The sequence below is a fragment of the Ovis aries genome, chromosome 11 (genome assembly GCF_016772045.2).
Source record: "Ovis aries strain OAR_USU_Benz2616 breed Rambouillet chromosome 11, ARS-UI_Ramb_v3.0, whole genome shotgun sequence".
NCBI classification, from domain to species: Eukaryota; Metazoa; Chordata; class Mammalia; order Artiodactyla; family Bovidae; genus Ovis; species Ovis aries.
In genome coordinates, this window is record NC_056064.1 from 18,514,235 (window position 1) to 18,538,358 (window position 24,124).

At 36.1% G+C, this 24,124-nt stretch overlaps 1 protein-coding gene across 31 annotated transcripts in view; it reads right to left on the minus strand.

The window, feature by feature from the left end:
• Positions 1-24,124, minus strand: part of NF1 (neurofibromin 1) — a 253,657-nt gene that overhangs the window by 148,500 nt on the left and 81,033 nt on the right. For all 31 annotated transcript variants that reach the window (XR_009595501.1, XR_009595495.1, XR_009595494.1 and 28 more), the window contains 6 exons: positions 20,133-20,306; positions 18,692-18,814; positions 18,366-18,440; positions 13,055-13,186; positions 10,827-10,961; positions 7,224-7,337 (listed from right to left, as the gene is read on the minus strand). Coding sequence is in view for 14 of the 31 variants with exons in the window: in XM_060395256.1 (XP_060251239.1) it covers positions 7,224-7,337; positions 10,827-10,961; positions 13,055-13,186; positions 18,366-18,440; positions 18,692-18,814; positions 20,133-20,306 (753 nt within the window). In the remaining 17 variants the exon portion in view is untranslated. The remainder of the gene's footprint in view (positions 1-7,223; positions 7,338-10,826; positions 10,962-13,054; positions 13,187-18,365; positions 18,441-18,691; positions 18,815-20,132; positions 20,307-24,124) is intronic.

The following is a 24,124-nucleotide window of genomic DNA, read 5'->3' on the forward strand; positions in this document are numbered from 1 at the left end:
TGGAAAAACCATAGCCTTGACTAGATGGACCTTAGTCGGCAAAGTAATGTCTCTGCTTTTTAATATGCTATTACACCTTTTTGGAATATTATAAATTATGCTATTAATATTTTATATGTGTCTTTTGGTAAACACACTTGTTGGATATATACCTAGGAGGAGAATTGCTAAGGTGGATGTTTAGCTTTTGTAGACACTGCAAACCAATTTTTAATGATGGCTATACTATTCTTTTATTAGCAGAATATGAATAAAAACAAAGTACAGTTGACTCTTGAACAATGAGGAGGTTAGGGGTGCTGACTCCCCATGCAGTAATAAAAACTTACATGTAACTTTTGACTGCCTAACAAGTTAACTACTGATAGTCTACTATTGACTGGAAGCCTCACCAATAACAGAGTTGTTAACACACATTTTTGTATGTCATATGTGTTATATACTATATTTTTACAATAAAGCTAGTAAAAACAAAATGTTGCTAAGAAATCATACAGAAAATACATTTAAAGTGCAGTACAGTATTTATCAACATTGTAAGTTTACTTCATGTTTACAAGCTGCATCAACTTTTTCTATAACAATGATGGCATCTTCGATAGTGTAATCCTTCCGGGCTTTCATGATGTTCTCTTTACTGGGGTTCTCTTCCATAGTGTCGACAACCCTTTCCATAGAATACCATGTGTAATGAGCCTAAAAGTCCTTATGAACCCCTGATCTAGAAGCTGAATTAGAGACATGTTTTGGGCAATGAGACCACTTTGACATCTTCAGTTTTAAACTCATGGGGTTCTGGGTGGCCAGGGGCACAGTCCAGTATCAAAAGAATTTTAAAAGGCAGTCCATTACTGGCAAGATACTTCCTCACTCCAGTAACAAAGCATTGATGGAACTAATCCAAAAAATGATCCTCAATGTGCAGGCTTTCTTATACAACTAAAAGACTAGCGACTGGCATCTTTCTTTTCCTTTCCAGCCTTGAAAGTTAGAAGCCTTGCATTATAGATTAGGGCAGTTTTGATCATACAGCATTTGCACAAAGCAGTAAGCCTATCCCTTCCTACCTTAAATCGTGGTGCTTATTTCTCTTCCTAATAAATGTCCTTTGTGGCATTTTTTTTCCCCGCTAGAATAAGGCACTTTTTATCCACATTATAAACCTGTTCAGGTTGATATCCTTTTCCACCAATAATTTTCTTAATGGAGTCTAGGAACCCATCTGCTGCCTTGTGGTCAGAAGCTGCTTTCCCTTTATCTTGACATTTTTAAAGCCAAACCTCTTTCTAAAATTAAGAAGCCATCCTTTGCAGGCATTACATTGTCTGGCTTTAGATCCTCCACTTTCCTTTTGCTTCAACTCGTCACATAAAGACTTCACTTTTTCTCAAACCACACTGAAGTCAATAGGTATACCTTTCTTATAGCAATCCTGCATCCACATAAAAGTTGTCTTTTGAATATGAGAGACATTCAATAAAAAGGACAAGGTTTCATGCCTACTGGAGTAGTTGCAGCAACAGCTTCATGAATTTCCATTTTTCTCCCTCAACAGTCTGTACGTTGGATTCATTTATCTTGAAATGGCAGACAACCACAGCTGCATATCTCAATCTACAGCACATGTCAAACAATTCAACTTCTTATAATGTCACGACCTTTCTCTGCTCTCATCACTAGTGCGCTCTGTGTAGGTCACAAGGTATGGTACTGCACCAAACATGATGAAAAATACATGAGAACCCAAGAGATCACTTTTTGCTGATATACAATTTAGTGGGAGAGACAAACTTCTCAGAGAACATTTTAAGCAGATACAACACTTGAGCTCACCCAACAGTAACAAAACACAGATATGTAGTTATTACAGTAGTATAGTATGTACTACAGTTAACATTATGCAGCTAGGATTTTTTATTTTTTGGCCACACCAGGTGGCACATGGGATCTTAAATTCCCTGACTAGGGATCGAACCCAAGACCCTGCATTAGAAGGGCAGAATCTCAACCACTAAATCGCCAGGGAAATCCTCTATGCAATTATGATTTAATACTGCATCTTTACATTTGCTTACATTTCTTTTGACTGTGAAAGACACCATGTACAGTCTGTAAGCTTTTGTAAATTTTAACTTTTTATAGTATATTTATATATATTTTATATAGTAAATGATAATATTTGGATAAACAACAAGGTTTACTGTATGGCATAGGAAACTATATTCAATATTATGTGATAAAACATAATGTAAAAGAATATTAGAAAAATAATGCATATATGTAAATTGAACCACTTTGCTGCATAGCAGAGATTAACATATTGTAAATCAAATATATTTCAATTAGTGAAAGTCAGTCAGTCGTGTCTGACTATGACCCCCATGGACTACACGGTCCATGGAATTCTCCAGGCCAGAATACTGGAGTGGGTAGCCATTCCCTTCTCCAGGGATATTCCCAACCTAGGGATTAAAACCAGGTCTCATGTTGCAGGCAGATTCTTTACCAGCTGAGCCACAAGGGAAGCCCAAGAATACTGGAGTGGGTAGCCTATCCCTTCTCCAGCAGATCTATCCAACCCAGGAATCAAACCAGGGTCTCCTGCATTGCAGGTGGATTCTTTACCAACTGAGCCATCAGGGAAGCCAAAAAAAATTTTCTTTTAGTTTTTGTAATATTTCAATTAAAAAAAGCAAAAAGATGTAATAAATGATCCCCCCCAAAATGATAATATAAACTGGTATCCAGATATATTCTATGCCATGACATACCTTTTCTTAATTGTTTTGATACTGCGAGGCCAGCAATTCACCTGTAGGTTTTTTCAAACTGTCACAAATACACAAAAGTGTTTTCAATATGTCCAAAAAATCTGCATATAACTGGACCTGCACAGTTCACACTCATGCTGTTCAAGGGTCAAAATCACTTGATATTTCATAAAGCTTTCTGTTATTTGCTATCTAGCTTAATTTCAATATAGTCATAAAAAAATTCTGAATGATTTGAATCCTTCAGAATTTGTATGACCCTTACTCAAGATATACTAAATATCCCACATGTACTTGAAAATAAAATGTACTTATTGAATGTAGTTCTTCATATGTGTCAAATAGGTCAAATTTGATAATCATGTTTTTCAAATCTTCTATCCTTACTATTTGTTTGCTGGCTTATTCTATCAGATATTGAGAAAGGTATACTTAAGTATCTCGCTATAACTATGTCTGTCTATCTGTCCTTTTACATGTTTTTATATTATATATTTAGAAGTTTTATGTATTTTTGCTTTTTATGTTTTAAATCTTTGTTATTAGACTCACATAAAGGTTTATTTTTAGATGGATTGGACCCTTCTGTAATACTATGATGTGTCTCTTTATCATCCAACAGAGAATAACCTAAATACATAAAGCAAATATCAACAGATATAAAGGGAGAAAGTGACAGTAACACAATAATAGTAGGTGATTTTGACACTCCGTTTACATCAATGGACAGATCATCCACACAGAAAGCCAATAAGGGAACACTGGCCTTAAACAACACATTAGACTAGATCAACAGATATACAGAAAACATTCCATCCAAAAGAGCAGAATACACACTCCTTTCCAGGTGTACATGGAACAGGGATATTCCCAAGATAGATAGTCTCCAAGGGATAGTCTCCAAGATAGATCACATGCTAGACCACAAAACAAGTCTCAATAAAGTTAAGAAGACTGAAATCATATCAAGATTCTTTTCCAACCACAACACTATGAGACTAGACATCAAGGGAAAAAATACGGAAAGCACAGACACATGGAAGTTACCAATGGGTCACTGAAGAAATCAAAGAAATAAAAAGATACCTGCAGACAAATGAACATGAAGATGCAAGGATCCAAAACCTATGGGATGTAGCATAAGCAGCTCTAAGAGGGAAGATTCCCCCTAGTGCTAAGAGGAAGCCTAGCCCAGGAAACTAGAAAAACCTGAAATAGACAAGTCAGACCTAAAGAAACGAAAAGAACAAACAAGACCCAAAGTTAGTAGAAGAAAATCATAAAGATCAGAGCAGAAATATTTAAATAGAGACTAAAAAAAAAAAAAAAGATCAATGAACCTAAGAGTAGTTCTTTGAAAAGATAAAACTGATAAACTTTTAGCCAGACTCATCAAGAAAAAAAAGGAGAGGGCCTAAAATATAAAATCAGAAATGAAAAAGGTGAAGTTGTATTTCTGGCATCACAGAAATGCAAAGGATCATAAGAGATTACTATGAATAGTTACATGTTAATAATATGGATACTCTAGGAAAAAAAAACAAATTCCTAGAAAGGTACAATCTTCAAGACTGACTCAAGAAGAAACAGAAAATATGAACAGACCAATCACCAGTAATGAAATTGAATCAATAATAAAAAAATTCTCAACAAACAAAAGCTCAGCACCAGATGGTTTCATAGGTGAATTCTACCATTTAGTGAAGAGCTAACAACTATCCTTCCCAAACTATTGCATAGGAAAGACTGCTTCCTCCCTCATTTTATGAAGCTACCATCACCTTGATACCAAAATGAGACAAATATATCACAAAAAAATTGTAGGCCAATATCACTGATGAACACAGATGTAAAAATTCTCCACTAAGTATTAGCAAAAAATTAGCAAAATACATTAAAAGGATCACACACCATGATCAAGTGGGATTTATCCCAGGGATGTAAGAATGTTTTAATATCTACAAATCAGCCAATGTGATACACCACATTAACAAACTGAAAAATAAAAATCCTACAACCATCTCAATTAACACAGAAAAAGCTTTTGATAAAATTCAACATCAATTTGTGATCAAAAACAACTCTCTAGAAACTGGGCATAGCGGGAACACACCTCAACAAAGGCCATTTACAACAGACCCACAGCTAACATCATATTCAATGGTGAAAACCTGAAAGCATTTCCTTGTAAAATCAAGGGAAAAAGACAAGGATGCTCATTCTTGCCAGTTTTATTCAGCACAGTTTGGAAGTCCTAATCACAGCAATCAGAGAAGAAAAAGAAATTAAAGAAAGCCAAATTGGAAAGGAAGATTAAAACTGTCACTGTTCACAGATGACATGATACACACAGAAAATCCTACAGACAACTACTAAAAAACTATTAGAACTCATCAATAAATTCAGTAAAGTTACAGGGTGCAAAATTAATATACAGAAATCTGCCACATTTCTTTATACTAATTATGAAATACTAGAAGGAGAAATTCATGAAACAATCCCATTTACCACTGCATCAAAAAAAAAAAGCTATATACCTTGGAATAAACCTACCTAAGGAGGCAAAAGACCTATACTCCAAAAGACTAAAAGACACTGGTCAAAGAAACTGAAGATAACACGCAGATTGATAGATACACTATGATCTTGGGTTGTAAGAATCAATACTGTTGGAATGACTATACTGCCCAAAGCACTCTACAGATTTAATGCAATCCCTATCAAAATACCAATGGTATTTTTCAGAGAATCAGAAAAAAATAATTTCAAAATTTGTATGGAAACACAAAGGATCCAAAAACGCCAAAACAAACTTGAGAAAGAACAGATCTGGAGGAATCATGCCCCCTGACCTTGGACTGTACTACAGAACTACAGTCATCAGAACAGTATGGAACTAGCACAAAACCAGATACACTGACCAATGGAACAGGATAGAGGACCCAAAAATAAATCCATGCACTTACGGTCAAACTATGACAAAGGGGACAAGAATACACAATGAAGAAAAGACAGCCTCTTCAATAAGTGGTGCTGAGAAAACTGGACAGCTATTTTCTTTATATAAAATAAGGAAATTAGAACATTTTCTAACACAATACATAAAAATAAACTCAAAATGGATTAAAGACTTAAATGCAAGACCAGAAACCATAAAACTCCTAGAGGAAATATAAGCAGAACACTCTTTGACATAAACGGTAGCAGTATTTTTTTTAGATCTGTCTCCTAAAGCAAGGGAAGCAAAAGTAAACAAATTGGACCTAATTAAACTTAAAGCTTTTGCACAGCAAAGGGAACCATTGACAAAATGCAAAAACAGCCTACTGAATGGGAGAAAATATTTGCAAATTATGACTGATAAGAGATAATATGACTGATAATATTCAACATACATAAATAGCTCATACAATTCAACATTTAAAAAAAACCCAACAACACAATTTTTTAAAATGGGCAAAAGAACTGAATACACAGGTTTTCAAAGAAGACATACAAATAGACAACAGGCATATGAAAAGATGCTCAACATCACTGATCATCAAGGAAATGCAAATCAAAACCACTTGAGTGTTACTTCACACCTGTCAGTATGGCTATCATCAAAAAGAACACAAGTAACAAACGACAGCAAGAGCAAGGAGCAAAGGGAATCCTTGTACATTGCTGGCAGGAATGTAAATTGGTACAGCCACTGGAGAGCACAGTGTGGGGGTTCTTTAGAAAAACTAAAAACAGAACTACCATATAAGCCAGCAATTCCACTTCTGGGTATATATCCATAAAAACTAAAAACACTAATTAGAAAAGATACATACACCCCAATGTTTATAACAGTATTATTTACAATTCCCAAGATACCGAAACAACCTAAGTGTCTATCCAATGGACATATGAATGTGTCTTTATATTCAAGAATGTATAAAGATGTGCGGTATGTGTGTATACATACACACACACACACACACACACACACACAATAGAATACTACTCAGTCATTAAAAAAAGAAAGAAATTTTGCCATTTGCAGCAACACAGACGGACTTGGTGGACATTATGCTATATGAAATAAGTCAGAGAAAGACCATGTGATATCACTTACATGTGGAAACTGAAATATCCACAAACTAGTGAATATAAAAAAAAAGAAGCAGACTCACAAATATAGAGAACAAACTAGTGGTTACCAGTGGAGGGAGTTCTGGGGGTGCTCAATACAGCTATTGGGGAGTGGAAGGGACAAACTGCTGGATGTAAGGTAGGCTCAAGGATGTATTGTACAACATGCGGAATACAGGCAATATTGTGTAGCAACTCTAAATGGAAAGTAACCATTAAAAGCTGGATAAAAAATTCTTAAGGAAAAAATTTTTAAGGAATAGACTTAAAAAAATGAGAATCTACATAGTTACAATATTACATTCAAGAGCCTAGAATTCATTTTCCCCTTACCTCCATTGCTTCCTGAGCAATCTCTGGCATGTGTGACTGAGGGACCAGTTGGACAAGCCCTGTAATTAATTCTGCAGTACTGCCTTGGGTTTCAGGCCCCTGTTTTCTTGGATTCTGCAAAGAAAAAAGCAAATTTCAATTAAAAACTAAATCACAGGACAGGGGCCAACGGGTGGAGGGAATGGAGACTGACTGCTAATGGGTTTTAGGTTTATTTTTGAGGTGATAAAATGTTCTAGACCTAGATAGCGGTGATGGCTACACAACCTTGTATACATACCAAAACCCAGAGAATTGTCACTTTAAAAAGGCAAATTTCATCATACATGAATTTTACCTCAAAAATAAACACTATAAGGTTTTTTAAAGTTAAAAGGCTGCTGTGAGGGAGATGGGAAGGGGGTTGATGATGAGGGGACACATGTGTACCTGTAGCTGATTCATGTCAATGTATAGCAAAAACCACCACAATACTGTAAAGTAATTACCCTCCAATTGAAATAAACTAACTTTAAAAACTGCTCTTGTTAAGAATTCTCTTAATCTACATCTATACTTCTTCATTAATGTAAATAATATCCAGAGAAAATTCTAATTAAAACAAAAACTAGGTACTAGCTTTTCATAAGAAATTATATCAATAATAGGAGAAATAAATTTTTTTCAACAACACTACATTGACTAATATATCTCTGATTTGGAACTTACAGTTTTGGATCTCAAAATTACTGCGAGGAAAGGCAAAGTACATGCATGCTTGATGAGAATGACAGTTATCCCGTGTTGCCCTTTTGTCCAATACAAGGACCTAACCACATTCACATAACACTAGCAATATTAGTGTTAATGTTAATCCACACCTCCAGATACCCATACTTCAGGCTTTTTCACAGTAGAAAGACATTGTATACAAAGCAAAATGGTATATATAAATGTGAATGTCTACCTACTTAAAGAGACTAAAATGCTTCCTTGTAACTTGGAAGAATCTATTTCCATCTCAAGCATATATGGTTCATTTAAGTGAAGCCAATACAACTAGTGCCCGTATTTTATTTTGCTAACACCCTTACCTCCATGCACGTGTGTGTGTATTTATGTATCAGAAAATAGGCCATTTTGAACTTTATATATATATATATATATATATATATATATATATAATTTCAATTAAAAACAAAAGGTATAAAGGATAGCATCAAAAATAATCTGATCAACAAGTTTAAACTGCAAATGAAAAAGAACTATGAAGCTACATGCTGGTATGAGCACCTGTAACAGGAAAATGTGGTATAATTAGGAATGCTTCCTTAGGGCTGTGATAACAGCTCAGAATTAGTAGGAATTACTATGTAAAGAGGAGAGGGAAGCATATTGTAGGCAGAGAGACTGCAAGTGCATAGACAGGCAGGAAGGAATGTAGTAAGAGGGAGTGGAAGACAGGCCATCATAACTAGGGTAAAGAAGACAAATGTAACTCTAGATGCTGCAGAGCTGACTGGTGGGAGTCAGAAGTTGCCTGGCCTTATAGGTCTATCAGGAGTTTAGTCTCCATCCTCAAAGCTATTTCAATCAAAAGATTTTAAGCTGGGCAGAAAGCATAATATTTGCTTTTTTCACTGTAACTTTAGTGGAGAGAAATGATTAAAAGAAAGCAGGAAATGATGTAAGCTGAACTAGGAAGCTTGAAAAATCCATAGCAGTATGATTTAAGATAGAGATAGTAGAGACAGAAGACAATAAAAACACATTACTTTAAAATATCATGATTGAGATCATTTAATAGTTATTCCTATATTTATCCTACTTACAAAGATTTAGGTTTTTTACAGGTAAAAATATAAAATAATCAAATATTTACAATGAATCTTTCACTATTTTAACTTACCTTTCATTACTCTGAGAAAAGTTGTTTAACCACTAGATGGCAGCAAAGAAAATAATTTCAACTTTGATCTGTTTCTGCCTGCTAATTTCAAACTTGGAAAATAGTATGTTTTGCTTGAATTCTTGCTCCTGTGTTAAAATATTTAACACAGAAGGCACTGGTGACTTTGATGCGTCCTTTGATCCTGAGTTACGCCATGCAGAGTGATGCTAATATATGACATGCATGATGAAATAACACCTCAAGTAATGTGTGCTACATAACAAAGAAATGAGGGGAAAAGGTATTTCACTCCTTTTATAGTCTTAAGGATAGATTTTAAGACTTTTTCCATACCAAAGTTCTAACAATTTCTTCTATCAGACTTCCAAATTTGGATGGGCTTTTCAAAGACTTCAAAACAACATAGGCCATTCTGGGGATCACTAATCCTTTTGGGAATTGTTTCTCCTCCCTCTCTCAGAAAAAAGTATTTTTTAAATTCAGGGGTTTCAAAGAACTCTTGAAACTATGGACATCAGTTTATAGACTTCTACAGTATAGTAATTTGAAAAATATACCATCAAAATTAAAAGTATACTTAGCACTTAAGCCTGTTCCTCAAAGCAACAGGAAATTGTTTTAGATACTGTTTTCCCAGGACTGGAAAATTCCACAGAGGTTAAATATGTTATGCTATGAGCTTCAAAATACATTTCTGCTATGTTTGGGGCATTAATAATATTAATGGTAACTGTATTTTAATAATAGTAATAACATCCTAACATTTATGTAGTACTCATTATACATTCATTCTGCATTGTTCCTAAGAGCATGACATGTAATATCTCAGTCTGCTGAACAATACGAATTATTATCATTATCACAATATTTCAAACAAGAAAACTAAAGCACATGGATTTCCTTGGTGGTCCAGTGGTTAAGACTCCACACTTCCAAAGCAAGGGGCGTGGGTTCAATCCCTGGTTAGGGAACTGGTTCAACCCCTGGTCAGGGAACTAAGATGCTGCATGACCCGTGGTGTGGTCAAGAAAAAAAAAGAAAACTAAAGCATAGAGAGGTTAAGTCACCCAAATTACATAGCTTCTCCAGAGGCCATGCTTTTCAGCATTTCATATAACTACCACTCATTTTCATTTGTTAGTTCCAAATCATCTTGTGTATTACAGTAATGCTCTCAGGAATTTAATACCATCTCAGGCTGTGACCTGATACTTGAGTGCTAACCTACTCATTTTTATCTCTTCTTCCTCCCAATACAGTATAGGCAGGAAAAGTCAGTGATAATAAAAGGCTGATGACAGGAAGAAATAAGGATAGAAGAGCCCAATTTTTAGGCAACAGAGATTGGAGACTTAAAAGAAAAAAAAAACAGATATAGGAAGCACTTGACTTATAGCTGCTTCAGTATATCCAAACCCCATCCTAGGATTATATCTGAATAATACATAATCTGGTAGCAGGGAATGGACAGAAGATCTCACCAAAATGTTAGTTCAATGACAGGAAAAAATAAGGCAAAAGAGTAAGAGCTGATCTAATTATATTAGTAATCTCTATAAGTTCACTTTCTTAGGAATGTCAGGTTTCACGTACGATCAGGAAGGTTCAGTAAGTGTTCTTGAGCTAACAATCATCTTCAAGGTTTTGGCATTTCAGTTAAACCAAATTAAGTTAGTATAATAACTTCAAGGCATTATATAAAAACTACTCACACAAAGCAAGAGCTTCGGATCTGCATGAATTAGTTTCACCATCGACAAGAGAAGATACTTATAGCTTCTTGTCTCCAGGTCTGTAGGTTTTTCTTTAAATTTAAGGCTTGTTACTTTTTCTTTAAATGTAAGACTCTAAAAACAAAAACATGACATTCACCTTCTAAGAATCAGACATCAGAATCATGATAATAGCTATTCAACATTTTCAAATAAATCTATTTTTTTAAAAACTTTGAAAAATAAAGGGACATATTATATAGCACCAAATGTGTGTTATTAGTAGAAACATTCAATAGAGAGTATAAGATTAACACAATCAAGCTTAAAAAGCAAATGAAAAGTATTTCTGCAACACCTATATTGTTCTTATTTTTGTTACCATTATTCAAGCTCTAAGTTGTATCTGACTCTTTGCAACCCCATGGACTACAGCACGGCAGGCTCCCTGGTCCTCCACTATCTCTGAGGTTGCTCAAATTCATGCCCACTGAGTCAGTGATGCTATCTAGCATGCCATCCTCTGGCACCCCTTTCTCCTTCTGCCTTCCATCTTTCCCAGCATCAGGGTCTTTTTCAGTGAGTCGGCTCTTCATATCAGGTAGCCAAAGTATTGGAGCTTCAGCTTTAGCAACAGTTCTTCCAATGAATATTCAGGGTTGATTTCCTTTAGGACTGATTGATTTGATCTCCTTGCTGACCAAGGGATTCTCAAGTCTCTTCCAGCACCACAACTCGAAAGCATCAATTCTTCAGTGCTCAGCCTTCCTCTTACATTATTCTTATATAATCTTATATACATTCTTATATAATCTTGCAAAAAGTTTAAGTGAAAATCTGCTAAAATACTAAAATCTTTAAAATAAGGTTGGTTGACTCCTATGTTAAAAACAATTTTCCAAATGTTAAAACAGGGATAAAATATTTATTCTATAGCTCTCACAGATACAATGAGTAACTCATGTAATAAAATATCTCATATACATATATATGTAAACATTTCATAGAAACAATGACATTACCAACTGTAAGATGCATCATTATTTTATGTATCATAAGGAATGAAAACTGTCAACTGTAAGATACCATACAAATAAGATCTACTCCCAAATTCAGAAATGTTAAATAGGTGCTTCTTAGAATTGATGGAATATGCTAGACAGGCAATCTCTGTATTTAATAGTTTAACTTTTTCTTTTTCCTTTAATGGCATTCCATCTCTCAAGTTACAGAATGCATGTATTTTGCCAGAAGAACACTGATAGAACAAAGAAAGCTTTCTTTGAGAAAAATTCAATCATGGAAAATGTGTTTCAATTACAGAGATACTATTGTAGAATACTATAATTATGGATGCTATTCAACAAAAAATCCAACATTATATTCTGGAACCAATACTACCTTTTTATCTATTCTTGTAAAACATCTCCCCTTTTCTTTTAAAAGGAAACAAAATACAGGCTTTTGACATGTATGCTTTTATATGCACATAGTGTTCTTGCCTGGAGAATCCCAGGGACGGGGGAGCCTGGTGGGCTGCCGTCTATGGGGTCGCACAGAGTCGGACACGACTGAAGCAACTTAGCAGCAGCAGCATATGCAAATACACAGATGGGAGATTATCCAGCATCTATTGACTCTTAATAAAAAATGTCCATGTAAACAAGCAGATGCATTATCTATAATACGCAGCAATTATTCCCAATGTTTATGTGTGAGAAAAGTGTTTTGTTATAACGCCCAAGAGCACTGAAGGGTTTTGTCCTTTTGTTTAATGAAATATGAGATATTTTTAAATATAAACTTTGAATTTGATTTCTAAATTCCTGTGTGCAATATGTAGCATCCAATGGGCAAAACCGTGAGTTAGCAGGAACATTCACTCTAGCCCAGGAGTCAGTTTCCCCTACTCATCCCCAAAAGATAAAGAGCTAATCAAAGTATTTTGATTCATAAGGAAAAATTAAAGGAAAAAGAAACAAAAAAAGAGAAAAGGTGACATTCACTAAGATTTTACCAGCATTTTGTTAGAAAATATCTCTAAGAAAAATAAGGTTAACTCACTGAAATAATGGAAAACACACATCATTGCAATTAGCATTGCAACAATTCTTATGGAAAAGTCTTATTTGATTCTCTAAAATAATCAAAACAGCAAGAATGGAATAAAGACACTGAAAAAATGCAGTCTCAAGAAGGTAGAATTCAAATTTCATGATTAATCTTACCGGTGCCATCCGTATTGCTGGGTGTGCTCCACAACCCTGGACTGCTTTATGAAGTGTTTCACCAAACATATTTCGAAGTTCAACTGAGTGGCAATATACAGCATCAATCTTAGGCCACCAATCCAATGCAGACTGGAGGAAAACAGAGACCATACGAAAGAAAAAGTCCAAATTTGCACGAGTTATATGCTCTGGTTATCACTGTGGTTTTATGGTTGATTACTTCGTAAGAAACTTTCTAAGACCATGCAAACAAACACCATGATTTCCAAAGTCTTCAAGTAATGTCTTTAATTCAAACACCAAACCATACATCTATTTTAAAATATCATAATGAACATGAGACAGATAGCCCACTGCATGAGCATGAACACATGAGACTGTCTTTTCTCACTGATAATCTAATGAATCTGAAAAACAAAGATTTAGAGAGCTAATTCTGTAGCCAATCTTTTTTTCGTAAGTTTAATGTTTTACACATTTCAGAAACATATACATATATAGTATATATTTTCCCAAAGCAAGAATGCTGTTATCAGTTTTAAAAGAGATCAGTGGTTCAACACAGTGTTGAAGGAATATGTGGAAAACTATTACTTATACGCCTACAGACAAACAGCCAGGATAATTACAACGTGAAATTAGTAAATGAGATAAAGCTATTAGTAAACCTATAATCTTAAACTGATATGCAATGATGGCACAATACAAGAGCAGACCAATGATCACCACAAAGACAAAATGATCATAGCTAAATATTTTTAAAGGTAACTGGTTTTTTTATGTAAATACTTTCCTGTAGTTCAGCTTGTTTAGCTTTGGTTCTAGTTTTTAGTGCCTATTTTATTTGAAAGTGTATCTTTCACTTTTAAATGAAGTAATAACTATATTATGAAAAATGACAACTGAAAATCACTAAAACTATTAACTTTGTCTCTCTGTGAATACAAAAATGACTGGATGAATTTTTCACTACATAATAGAGAGTATGCAAGGAATAGGATTACCTAAAATACAGGCTTTATAGTACTCCTGTAATAAAAAATACCTGAAAGAACAATTTGAAACAGGAGATAAGGGGATATAATAGCTTCATATCCTGTTCCCAAGTTCCTTCTAATTCAACACTAAGCTAATTAAATTCTCAGCATTTAATTTTTTCAGCCCTAACCCTTAGAATATTTTGAGGCGCATCGGGTTATATTACCTAAACCTCAGATTTTGGATTATGAACTCTATTTACTGGATTGTTGTTATTTAGTCACTACATCATGTCTGACTCTTTTGTGACCTCACAGACTGTAACCCACCAGGTTCCTTCCGTCCAAGAGATTTTCCAAGCAAGAATACTGGAGTGGGGGAAAAAAAAAAAAGAATACTGGAGTGGGTTGCCATTTCCTACTCCAGGGAATCTTCTTGACTCAAAGATCAACCCACGTTTCCTGCTTGGCAGGCGGATTCTCCACTTGGCAGGTGGAGCCACAGCTATGAATGTGTGTGTGCGCGCTCAGTGGCATCCAACTCTCTGGGACTCCATCGACTGCAGCCCGCCTGCATCCCGTCCATGGGATTTTTCAGGCAAGAATACTGAAGTGGGTTGCCATTTCCTGCTTCAAGGGATCTTCACAACCCAGGGACTGAACCCACGTCTCTTGCATCTCCTGTATTGGCAGGCAGATTCTTTAACATTAGTGCCACCTGGGAACCCAAGACACAGCTACAGTGTACTATAAAACCAATTTACAAAATAAAATCAATACTTAATTCCATTCACAAAAAAACTTCGAAGCTGTGAGGGAAGAAACACTTTTATTTGGACAGTATGCTTGTCTCCATTTTTCTCTCAAATTCTTTATTTACTTCCTAACAAGAGATTAAGTTTTATTAGTTTAGTTATATAGTGAATTCCTTAAACTTTAGTCAATTTGGTCACCTGACTTGCCCAGGGCAATCAATACTCCTTGATTTCCATATACTTACTAATTTATACAGCTTGTATTAGTCAACTTAGAGTAACAAAAGCTGAATAATCACAAAATGCACTGAGATAAGGGTCCTCTGACTATGCTGAACTCATAATGTCAGAAACTGCTTAAAGACATACCCATCATCCCATGTAACATCCTATCCAAATTATTATGCCATTGTGATAGCTGCTGAAACTGTCTCATGGTACCAGGTATACCCTATGTGACTTTAACTTAAGATGTAGTTACTGACATAATTGCTATTTTATATAACAAATAAGGTCATTCATTTTAAAGTAAAAGATACACCTTCAAATAAAACAGGCACTAAAACCTGGACATCATGTAGTTGGTAAAAATTTCAGGGTTCCAAGCAATGATTAAATATGTCCTTTCAGAAACTAGCCAATTAAAGTAGACATTCTTTTTTGTCCTTGAAAATGCTAAGTTTATTGTCAAGTAAATGGCAATACTTTTATAATATGAGCAAATCATATGGCAATTCTTCAAGATTATTTCAATAAATTTCACATGCCTTGGAAATAATTTCTCTCAGCAGAAAGAGATCATCTCATTCTCAATATGTGAACTATCCATAAGTAAACTACAGCAAATTGCTATAAGGAAAAAACAATAGCAAGTATTAAGCACTAGACCAGCTGCAGCATGTTGCACTGATGGGTGAAATATTTGGTTCCTACTGTATATATTATTTCCCAATGATAACAATGTATCTAAACTAACCTAAAGGAAGCCTATAAGGATTAAGCACATAACAAAGATTTTACAGCTAAAATTCATCACTTATGGCATTCCAAAATAAAAAAGATGACAGAACTACCCATACCATTTTCAAAATGGATAAAAAGCTCAAATTATAATCAAATTCGAACAGTTACTAGATTTTCAGATTTTTTAAGAAGAAACGGGGGGACTCTTTTAGACCTAAAAACAGTACTTGTGAACTGAATATGTGTCACGAAAGCAAAACAAAACTGCAAACATTATTACTACTTCTACATAAACCCTCAAAACCACATGAGTAATAAAACTTTTATCTAATTTGAGAATGTGGTAATTTTTAAAAATCTGTGAACTGGCTAAAGAACCAAGGAAGAAGAGAGCTCATGAGGTGTAAATGATTCACGAACCAAGAATCATTTAAAAGAAAATCTTTTACTATGAATAAATTTAAGATTAGGAGTTCAAATACCTAAGAAAAACTTTATGTGATTTCAAGACAACATATTTCTATAATAACTACATTCAGTGAATTCCATAATAGTCAATTCTATAAATTTGCTTATGTACACAAAGTCCTTTCCAGTCAGAAAATACTTTAGATTCAGTATGTATTAGCCTCAAACCAAAGGAAAGAAAAACCCTAACAAGAAACAATTTATCAAACAATATATTATGTTATGATAAAGTATCATTATCTAAGGTCCAACTTTAAAACTATTTTATAGACTCAAATTTATGCTCCTTTTCAAGCTACTCACTAAAAGGTTACTGATGCTTACTTAATATTTTAAAAGTTTATTCAATACAGGTTTTTCTTTATAAAAATAGATTTCTTAGACGTGGCCTGATACAGACACACTCCACCTTCACACATGCAGTACGCATTAGAGTATAGGAGGATGCACAACCACTTCACCATGTACACTGAGGCATGCATGAAGTACCACTCCAGGCATGCTTTAAACCCACAAAGGAGCAGCTCAGCCACTTACAGCAGTGCCAAGTCCATGCTTGAAAGTGCTCTATATATTCAATTGTAGACAAAAATATTTCACAATTAAAGTAACTAGCCACAAAGTATTAAAAAAGTATATACTTGGGTTTATTAAATATAAGCTTTAAGCATTTATATAAACCATCCACTCTAATAAATGGAATGTTTTTAGAATTATAAGCCAAAGGATAAAAAAAGTAGTAATATTTTATTTCTGAATTACATATAAAAGTGAAACGTAAAAATCATTGTTGTTTCTTTTCAAATAATGGCCTTGAAAATAAACCTTAAGGGCACAATGCCCTAGCTCATCACACTGGCAAAAGGAAAGCATAACATTTTCTAAGTTTTTACTACAAATATACCTTATCTGCCATATCAGATTCATTAAACTTTCCCTTTTGAAAGAGGGAAACTTGTAACTGATCCTCAACTGAGAGAGGAATCATGCCCTCGGGCACTTTTAGTTATTCACAAAGTCTGGGGGCAGAGATGGGAGAGGAAGGAAGTGGCACAAATGGTACTTAATGAAATGAGGACCAAGGATACCAAATGTCCTACAATACACAAAGCAGTTCTGCATAACAAAGACTGTCCTGACCAAAAATGCTACTAGCACCCCACTGAGAAAAACGAAATGCGTCACTAAATAGTTTTATTAATAGTTATCACTCTTCTGCAGGAATGGATAAAAGAGAATGTGGCAGAATTTGGTATAATTCAATACATCCAAGGCAATGAAGGTGGGAAGGAATCTTTAACTCCCCAGAGACACACTCTTTAAATGAAATGTGACTAAAAGAGGACAAGTATACCTAAGTTAACAATGATTAAAGCCTTTTTTTAAGGGAGGAAAAAAGGAAAAAGTTGAACAATTTACACATACATGTGACTATCTAAAAATGGATGAAAGTGGAGCTACTATAAATAACACCTGAAAACCCTCAAAATATGATTTAGAAGAACAGAATTTTTTAAATCCCTGGTCCAAATATGGTAAGGTTACTATGTTTCCACTTAACATACTGACATCAGAGTTGAAGCCTTCACAAGTATCTTTTAATGAGTTAACTTACTTTGTCTGATATGTTTTTGTATCATATAAACACCTCGAAGTATCGTTTCATTTGTTTAAGGAAGAAAAGTACAAATATGACTCACCACTTTTCTTTAATGTACATAATGGGCTACAACATAAATACTGCTACTTTTAACTTAAACAGTAAGGTGACAATTCAGAATGTATCAAATGCTGGGAAACAGCCCAGTATTAAAATAGTAAGTAGAGCTTTAGGATGAAAATGTTAAGTTATATTTTCAATGACACTGTTCTCAAGGGTTTTAATCCAAAAATCTTTTTAGTTTAATCTTTCCAAAGGATCCTATTAACTTCATCTTCCTTCCAGTAAGGGTCCTGGGATCCAGATTAAATATGAAAAATACAATTGTATATCAGTTATTAGATAGAATCATGTATGAGAAATCTTCCTGTATCATACATCTAAATTCAAAATCCTTTGTAAACCAGAAACATCTTTCTTAAAAAGAAACAAGATAGGAAGAAAGAAAAAATTTTAAGCAATTTAACAATACCTTTTGGACTTACATTGGTGATGATTCGATGCAGTGAATTTACCAGCACATAGTGAAATGTAGAAGGGGAATTCTGAGCCAGGCAGATCTACAGAGAAAAGAAAAAAACAGTTAACTATTTCTATGAGAAAAATATATAGTAACACACACGAGGACGAAAGGAACAACAAAAAGGAAATGTTTAAAAAACAGAATATATTTTTTAGGATCTTGAAATTAACTTTAACATATAACAAGAAATATTGATAAAGGTGCACTCTATCATCCTTCTACTCATTCAGCATTTATAAAGGATCAACAGTGTCAGTAAATGAAACTGATCCAAACCGATGCTCTCACCTTGAAGTGCTGGTTATTGTGAGGGCTTATCCGGAAGCAAGAGACAAGGCAGTCGATCATTAGGTCCACATCTGCTGGCTGACTGCCCCTCGAGAATGGCTTACTCGGATTAAACAGCAGATTCTATGAAAATTCCAAGTGAAAACAAAAGCTTTTCACGCAGTGTTTTTTCTACTAGTATTTAATAACAGCATATCATCCACACAGATGGTACTAACATGTAGTTGCCAGAAGAAACATAAAGTGCTAATATTGTGGCTCATGATAAAATTCTTACTAGACCACATATGGTTCCTTTCAGGCCCAAATTTCTACATTATTTTATACCCAAGTCTGGATATTTATGGAAATTTAAGAAAAGTGGTTAATTCTGTTTTCTTCATATTTTAAGCCACTTAATGTAGCCTGAGGAGCAGTAGCAAAAGCAGGTCCTATGAATTTTAAAAAGTAAAAGTGAAAGTCAGTTCAGTTCAGTTCAGTCCAGTTGTTCAGTCGTGTCCGACTCTGCGACCCCATGAATTGCAGCATGCCAGGCCTCACAGAGTTTACTCAAACTCATGTCCATCGAATCGGTGCTGCCATCCAGCCACCTCACCCTCTGTCGTCCCCTTTTCCTCCTGCCTCCAGTCCTTCACAGCATCACAGTCTTTTCCAATGAGTCAACTCTTCACATGAGGTGGCCAAAGTACTGGAGTTTCAGCTTCAGCATCAGTCCTTCCAATGAACACCCAGGACTGATCTCCTTTAGGATGGACTGGTTGGATCTCCTTGCAGTCCAAGGGACTCTCAAGAGTCTTCTCCAACACCACAGTTCAGAAGCATCAATTCTTCGGCGCTCAGCTTTCTTCACAGTCCAACTCTTACATCCATACATGACCACTGGGAAAACCATAGCCTTGACTAGATGGACCTTTGTTGGCAAAGTAAAGTCTCTGCTTTTTTATATGCTGTCTAAGTTGGTCATAACTTTCCTTCCAAGGAGTAAGCATCTTTTAATTTCATGGCTGCAATCACCATCTGCAGTGATTTTGGAGCCCCCCAAAATAAAGTCTGACACTGTTTCCATTGTTTCCCCATCTATTTCCCATGAAGCGATGGGACCAAATGCCACGATCTTAGTTTTCTGAACGTTGAGCTTTAAGTCACTTAGTCGTGTCCAACTCTGTGCAATCCCATGGACTATACAGTATAATATTCTTCAGGCCAGAACATTAGAGTGGGTAGCCATTCCCATCTCCAGGGGATCTTTCCAACCCAGGGATCAAACCCATGTCTCCTGCATTGCAGGCAGATTCTTTACCAGCTTAGCCACAAGGAAGAAGACTCAGAACTTTTGTGTTAGCAATGATCTTCAAAATAAACTAGTACAGTATTTAAACGAGAGATTTATTTTTCATTTAACATTTTTAAGTTTGTATAAGAGGAATACTAAGCACGTTACCTTAAGATCAACCACCATGGACTGAACCAGTAGAAAGATGACAGAGTTGTCTTCCCAATTGATGTAAGTGCTTGCTTTACACAGTTTGACACAGGCGATGGCCGCGCTTTCAGTGAGCTGCCTGCTTCCTCCATGGCCAGCAAGTGCTTTTCGCAGACTGTCCAGAAACAACTTCTACAAAATTCAAATACAGCAATGAGATAATATATGAAATTTCTTGGATTTCAGACTGATCTAGTAAAGTAGCAAATCATCAGCCACTAAAAACTGTACTCTCTATAGAAAAACTGATACATAATTGATACTCGTGGTTTTAAATTTCATAATTTTAAGTAGTTGTCATAATTTAAACGATTCTTGAATCAAAAAAAAAAAAAGATTTGTTCTTCCCTTTGTTTGCTGAATTATTAAAAGAACATGAGAAATAGTCCTTCCCAAACAATGTAGTTGACTTCTCAACCCTGAATTTAGCGGATCAAATTCTCTTTCTATATTACCTTTAATTTCTAAACACTATTCTTTCTTGGTTATGGTCTATCTCAAACTGTTCCATCTTTACCTAAAATTCCAGGCTATGTTCAACCTTCAGCCTTCTAACTAAGGACACGATAGATTGAAAGCTGTTCTATTGCTCTAAATTCCATTCTTCCCAGAATATTATGCAGCTTGAAGAATACAGCTCCCCGACCTGGGATCGGACTGGGGTTCTCTGCATTGGGAGCACAGAGTCTTAGCCACTGGACCACCAGGGAAGTTCCTAATCCTAATCTTTAGATTTTTTCTAATTGCCTAAAGAATAAAGTTGAAACTCAAACTGGCTCACAATGTCTTCCAGATTACTCACTATCTGCTCTTCACCTTCACTTATAACTGCCTGTGAGAACCTTCCATTTTCTAGCTAACTTTTCTGAATATACCTTCAACATTTTTAGATCTATTTTCTTGATTTCCCTGGCTTGAATACTACTCATTTTTCTCTAATCTAAATTCCTTTCTTATTTCAAGTTCAACTAAGGTTCCACACCTCTTCCATAAAACTTTCCTCACTATTCAAGCTTTATCTGAATAGATAAATACCTGGTAAACAGGTATTCTTGAAAAATAATTTTTTATCCATAAAGAAATAACTTGGAATTCTAGGCAGACAGCAGTCTAAGCTATCCTTGACTCCCGATTTTCCCCCTAGCTCCTTTATTCCTTGGTCTCCATGTTCATCTCTTGTTTCTGGAGTTACAGTCATATTTCTCAACCTCTCTTACAGTTAAATATGGCTATATGAATGAGCTCAATCAATGGAATGTGAATGAAAGTGATCCATGCCATTTAAGGGCCTGGCCCACAGAAATCCTCAGCATGCCTTTTTCTATGCTATCTTTTTTCCTTCTGGCTGGTAGAATGGAAACAACTCCTATAAAAGCCATGTATGAGAAAAAATGGCAGAATCTTTACTGGCCAAGGTCCTAAGAAATCACAAAGAGGCAGACTGTCCTGCAGAGCTACTCAGTACTATTTCATGAAGTATAAGAAAGTTCTATTGTGTTGAGCTGTTATACTACCTACCCTAATACAGATAGTAATACAACTAAAAATAATAATAAAATTTAGAAGTTGAAAAAAGAGAACTGCTTTTCACATATGATCTGCAGTCTAGGACTGAACTGATTAAAGCCTGATCTGATCTGTTCAGGGTTCTACTTATTTGTTGTTTATTGCCTTGCTTCTTTTATACTGAAGTGCTAAGCATGATTTCAGCTACAGCGCCAGCTGCAACGAACCCCGCAAAAGCGTGGCCGAGAGGAGCTACCCCTCGCCCAAGGTCAGGGGCGGTGACCCAGAGTGCCAGGCTGCGACGGCGCAGCAGCAGCTGAGAGGAGCTACCCCATGTCTGAGGTCGGGGCGGCGGCCAAGAGGAGCTACCCCACTTCCGAGGTCAGGGGTGGCGGCCGAGAGGAGCTAACCCACGCCAGAGGTCGGGGTGGCAGCTGAGAGGAGCAACCTCACGTCCAAGGAAGGGCAGCTGTGCGGGGGCAGGAGGGCCGAGAGGAGCTACTTCACATTCAAGGTCGGGGGGGCGATCCTGAGGAGATATCCCTCATCCAAGGTAAGGAGCAGCGGCTGCGCTATGCTGGAGCAGCCGTGAAGAGATACCCCACGTCCAAGGTAAGAGAAACCCAAGTAAGACAGCAGGTGTTGCCAGAGGGCATCAGAGAGCAGACACACTGAAACCATAATCACAGAGAACTAATCAATCTGATCACACAGACCACACCCTTGTCTAACTTAATGAAACTAAGCCATGCTGTATGGGGTCACCCAAGACCGCCGGTCATGGTGGAGAGGTCTGACAGAATGTGGTCCACTGGAGAATGGAATGGAAAACCACTTCAGTATTCTTGCCTCAAGAATTCCATGAACAGTATGAAAAGTCAAAAAGATAGGATGCTGAAAGAGGAACCCCCCAGGTCGGTAAGTGTCCAATATGCTACCGGAGATCAGTGAAGAAGTAACTCCAGAAAGAATGAAGAGATGGAGCCAAAGCAAAAACAATACCCAGCTGTGGATGTGACTGGTGATAGGAGCAAGGTCCAATGCTGTAGAGAGCAATATTGCATAGGAACCTGGAATGTCAGGTCCATGAATCAAGGCAAATTGGAAGTGGTCAAACAAGAGATGGCAAGAGTGAACGTCGACATTCTAGGAATCAGTGAACTAAAATGGACTGGAATGGGTGAATTTAACTCAGATGACCATTATATCTACTACTGCAGGCAGGAATTCCTTAGGAGAAATGGAGTAGCCATCATGGTCAAAAACAGTCCGAAATGCAGTACTTGGATGTAATCGCAAGAATGACACAATGATCTCTGTTTGTTTCCGAGGCAAACCATTCAATATCACAGTAATCCAAGTCTATGCCCCAACCAGTAATGCTAAAGAAGCTGAAGTTGAACAGTTCTATGAAGACCTACAAGACCTTTTAGAACTAACACCCAAAAAAGATGTCGTTTTCATTATAGGGGACTGGAATGCAAAAGTAGGAAGTCAACAAACACCTGGGGTAACAGGCAAATTTGACCTTGGAATGCGGAATGAAGCAGGGCAAAGGCCAATAAGAGTTTTGCCAAGACAACGCACTGGTCATAGCAAAGACCCTCTTCCAACAACACAAGAGAAGACTCTACACATGGACATCACCAGATGGTCAACACCAAAATCAGACTGATTATATTCTTTGCAGCAAAGATGGAGAAGTTCTATACAGTCGGCAAAAACAAGACTGGGAGCTGACTGTGGCTCAGATCATGAACTCCTTATTGCCAAATTGAGACTTAAATTGAAGAAAGTAGGGAAAACCACTAGACCATTTAGGTATGACCTAAATCAAATCCCTTATAATTATACAGTGGAAGTGAGAAATAGATTTAAGGGACTAGATCTGATAGACAGAGTGCCTGATGAACTATGGACAGAGGTTCTTGACATTGTACAGGAGACAGGGATCAAGACCATCCCCAAGAAAGAGAAATGCAAAAAAGCAAAATGGCTGAGGAGGCCTAACAAATAGCTGTGAAAAAAAGAGAAGTGAAAAGCACAGGAGAAAAGGAAAGATACAAGCATCTGAATGCAGAGTTCCAAAGAATAGCAAGGAGAGATAAGAAAGCCTTCCTCAGCGATCAATGAAAAGAAATAGAGGAAAACAACAGAATGGGAAAGACTAGAGATCTCTTCAAGAAAATTAGAGATACCAAGGGAACATTTCATGCAAAGATGGGCACAATAAAGGACAGAAATGGTATGGACCTAAAAGAAGCAGAAGATATTAAGAAGAGGTGGCAAGAATACACAGAAGAACTGTACAAAAAAGATCTTCAGGACCCAGATAATCACGATGGTGTGATCACTCACCTAGAGCCAGACATCCTGGAATGTTTGGGCCGCTCAAGTGGGCCTTAGGAAGCATCACTACGAACAAAGCTTAGTGGAGGTGACGG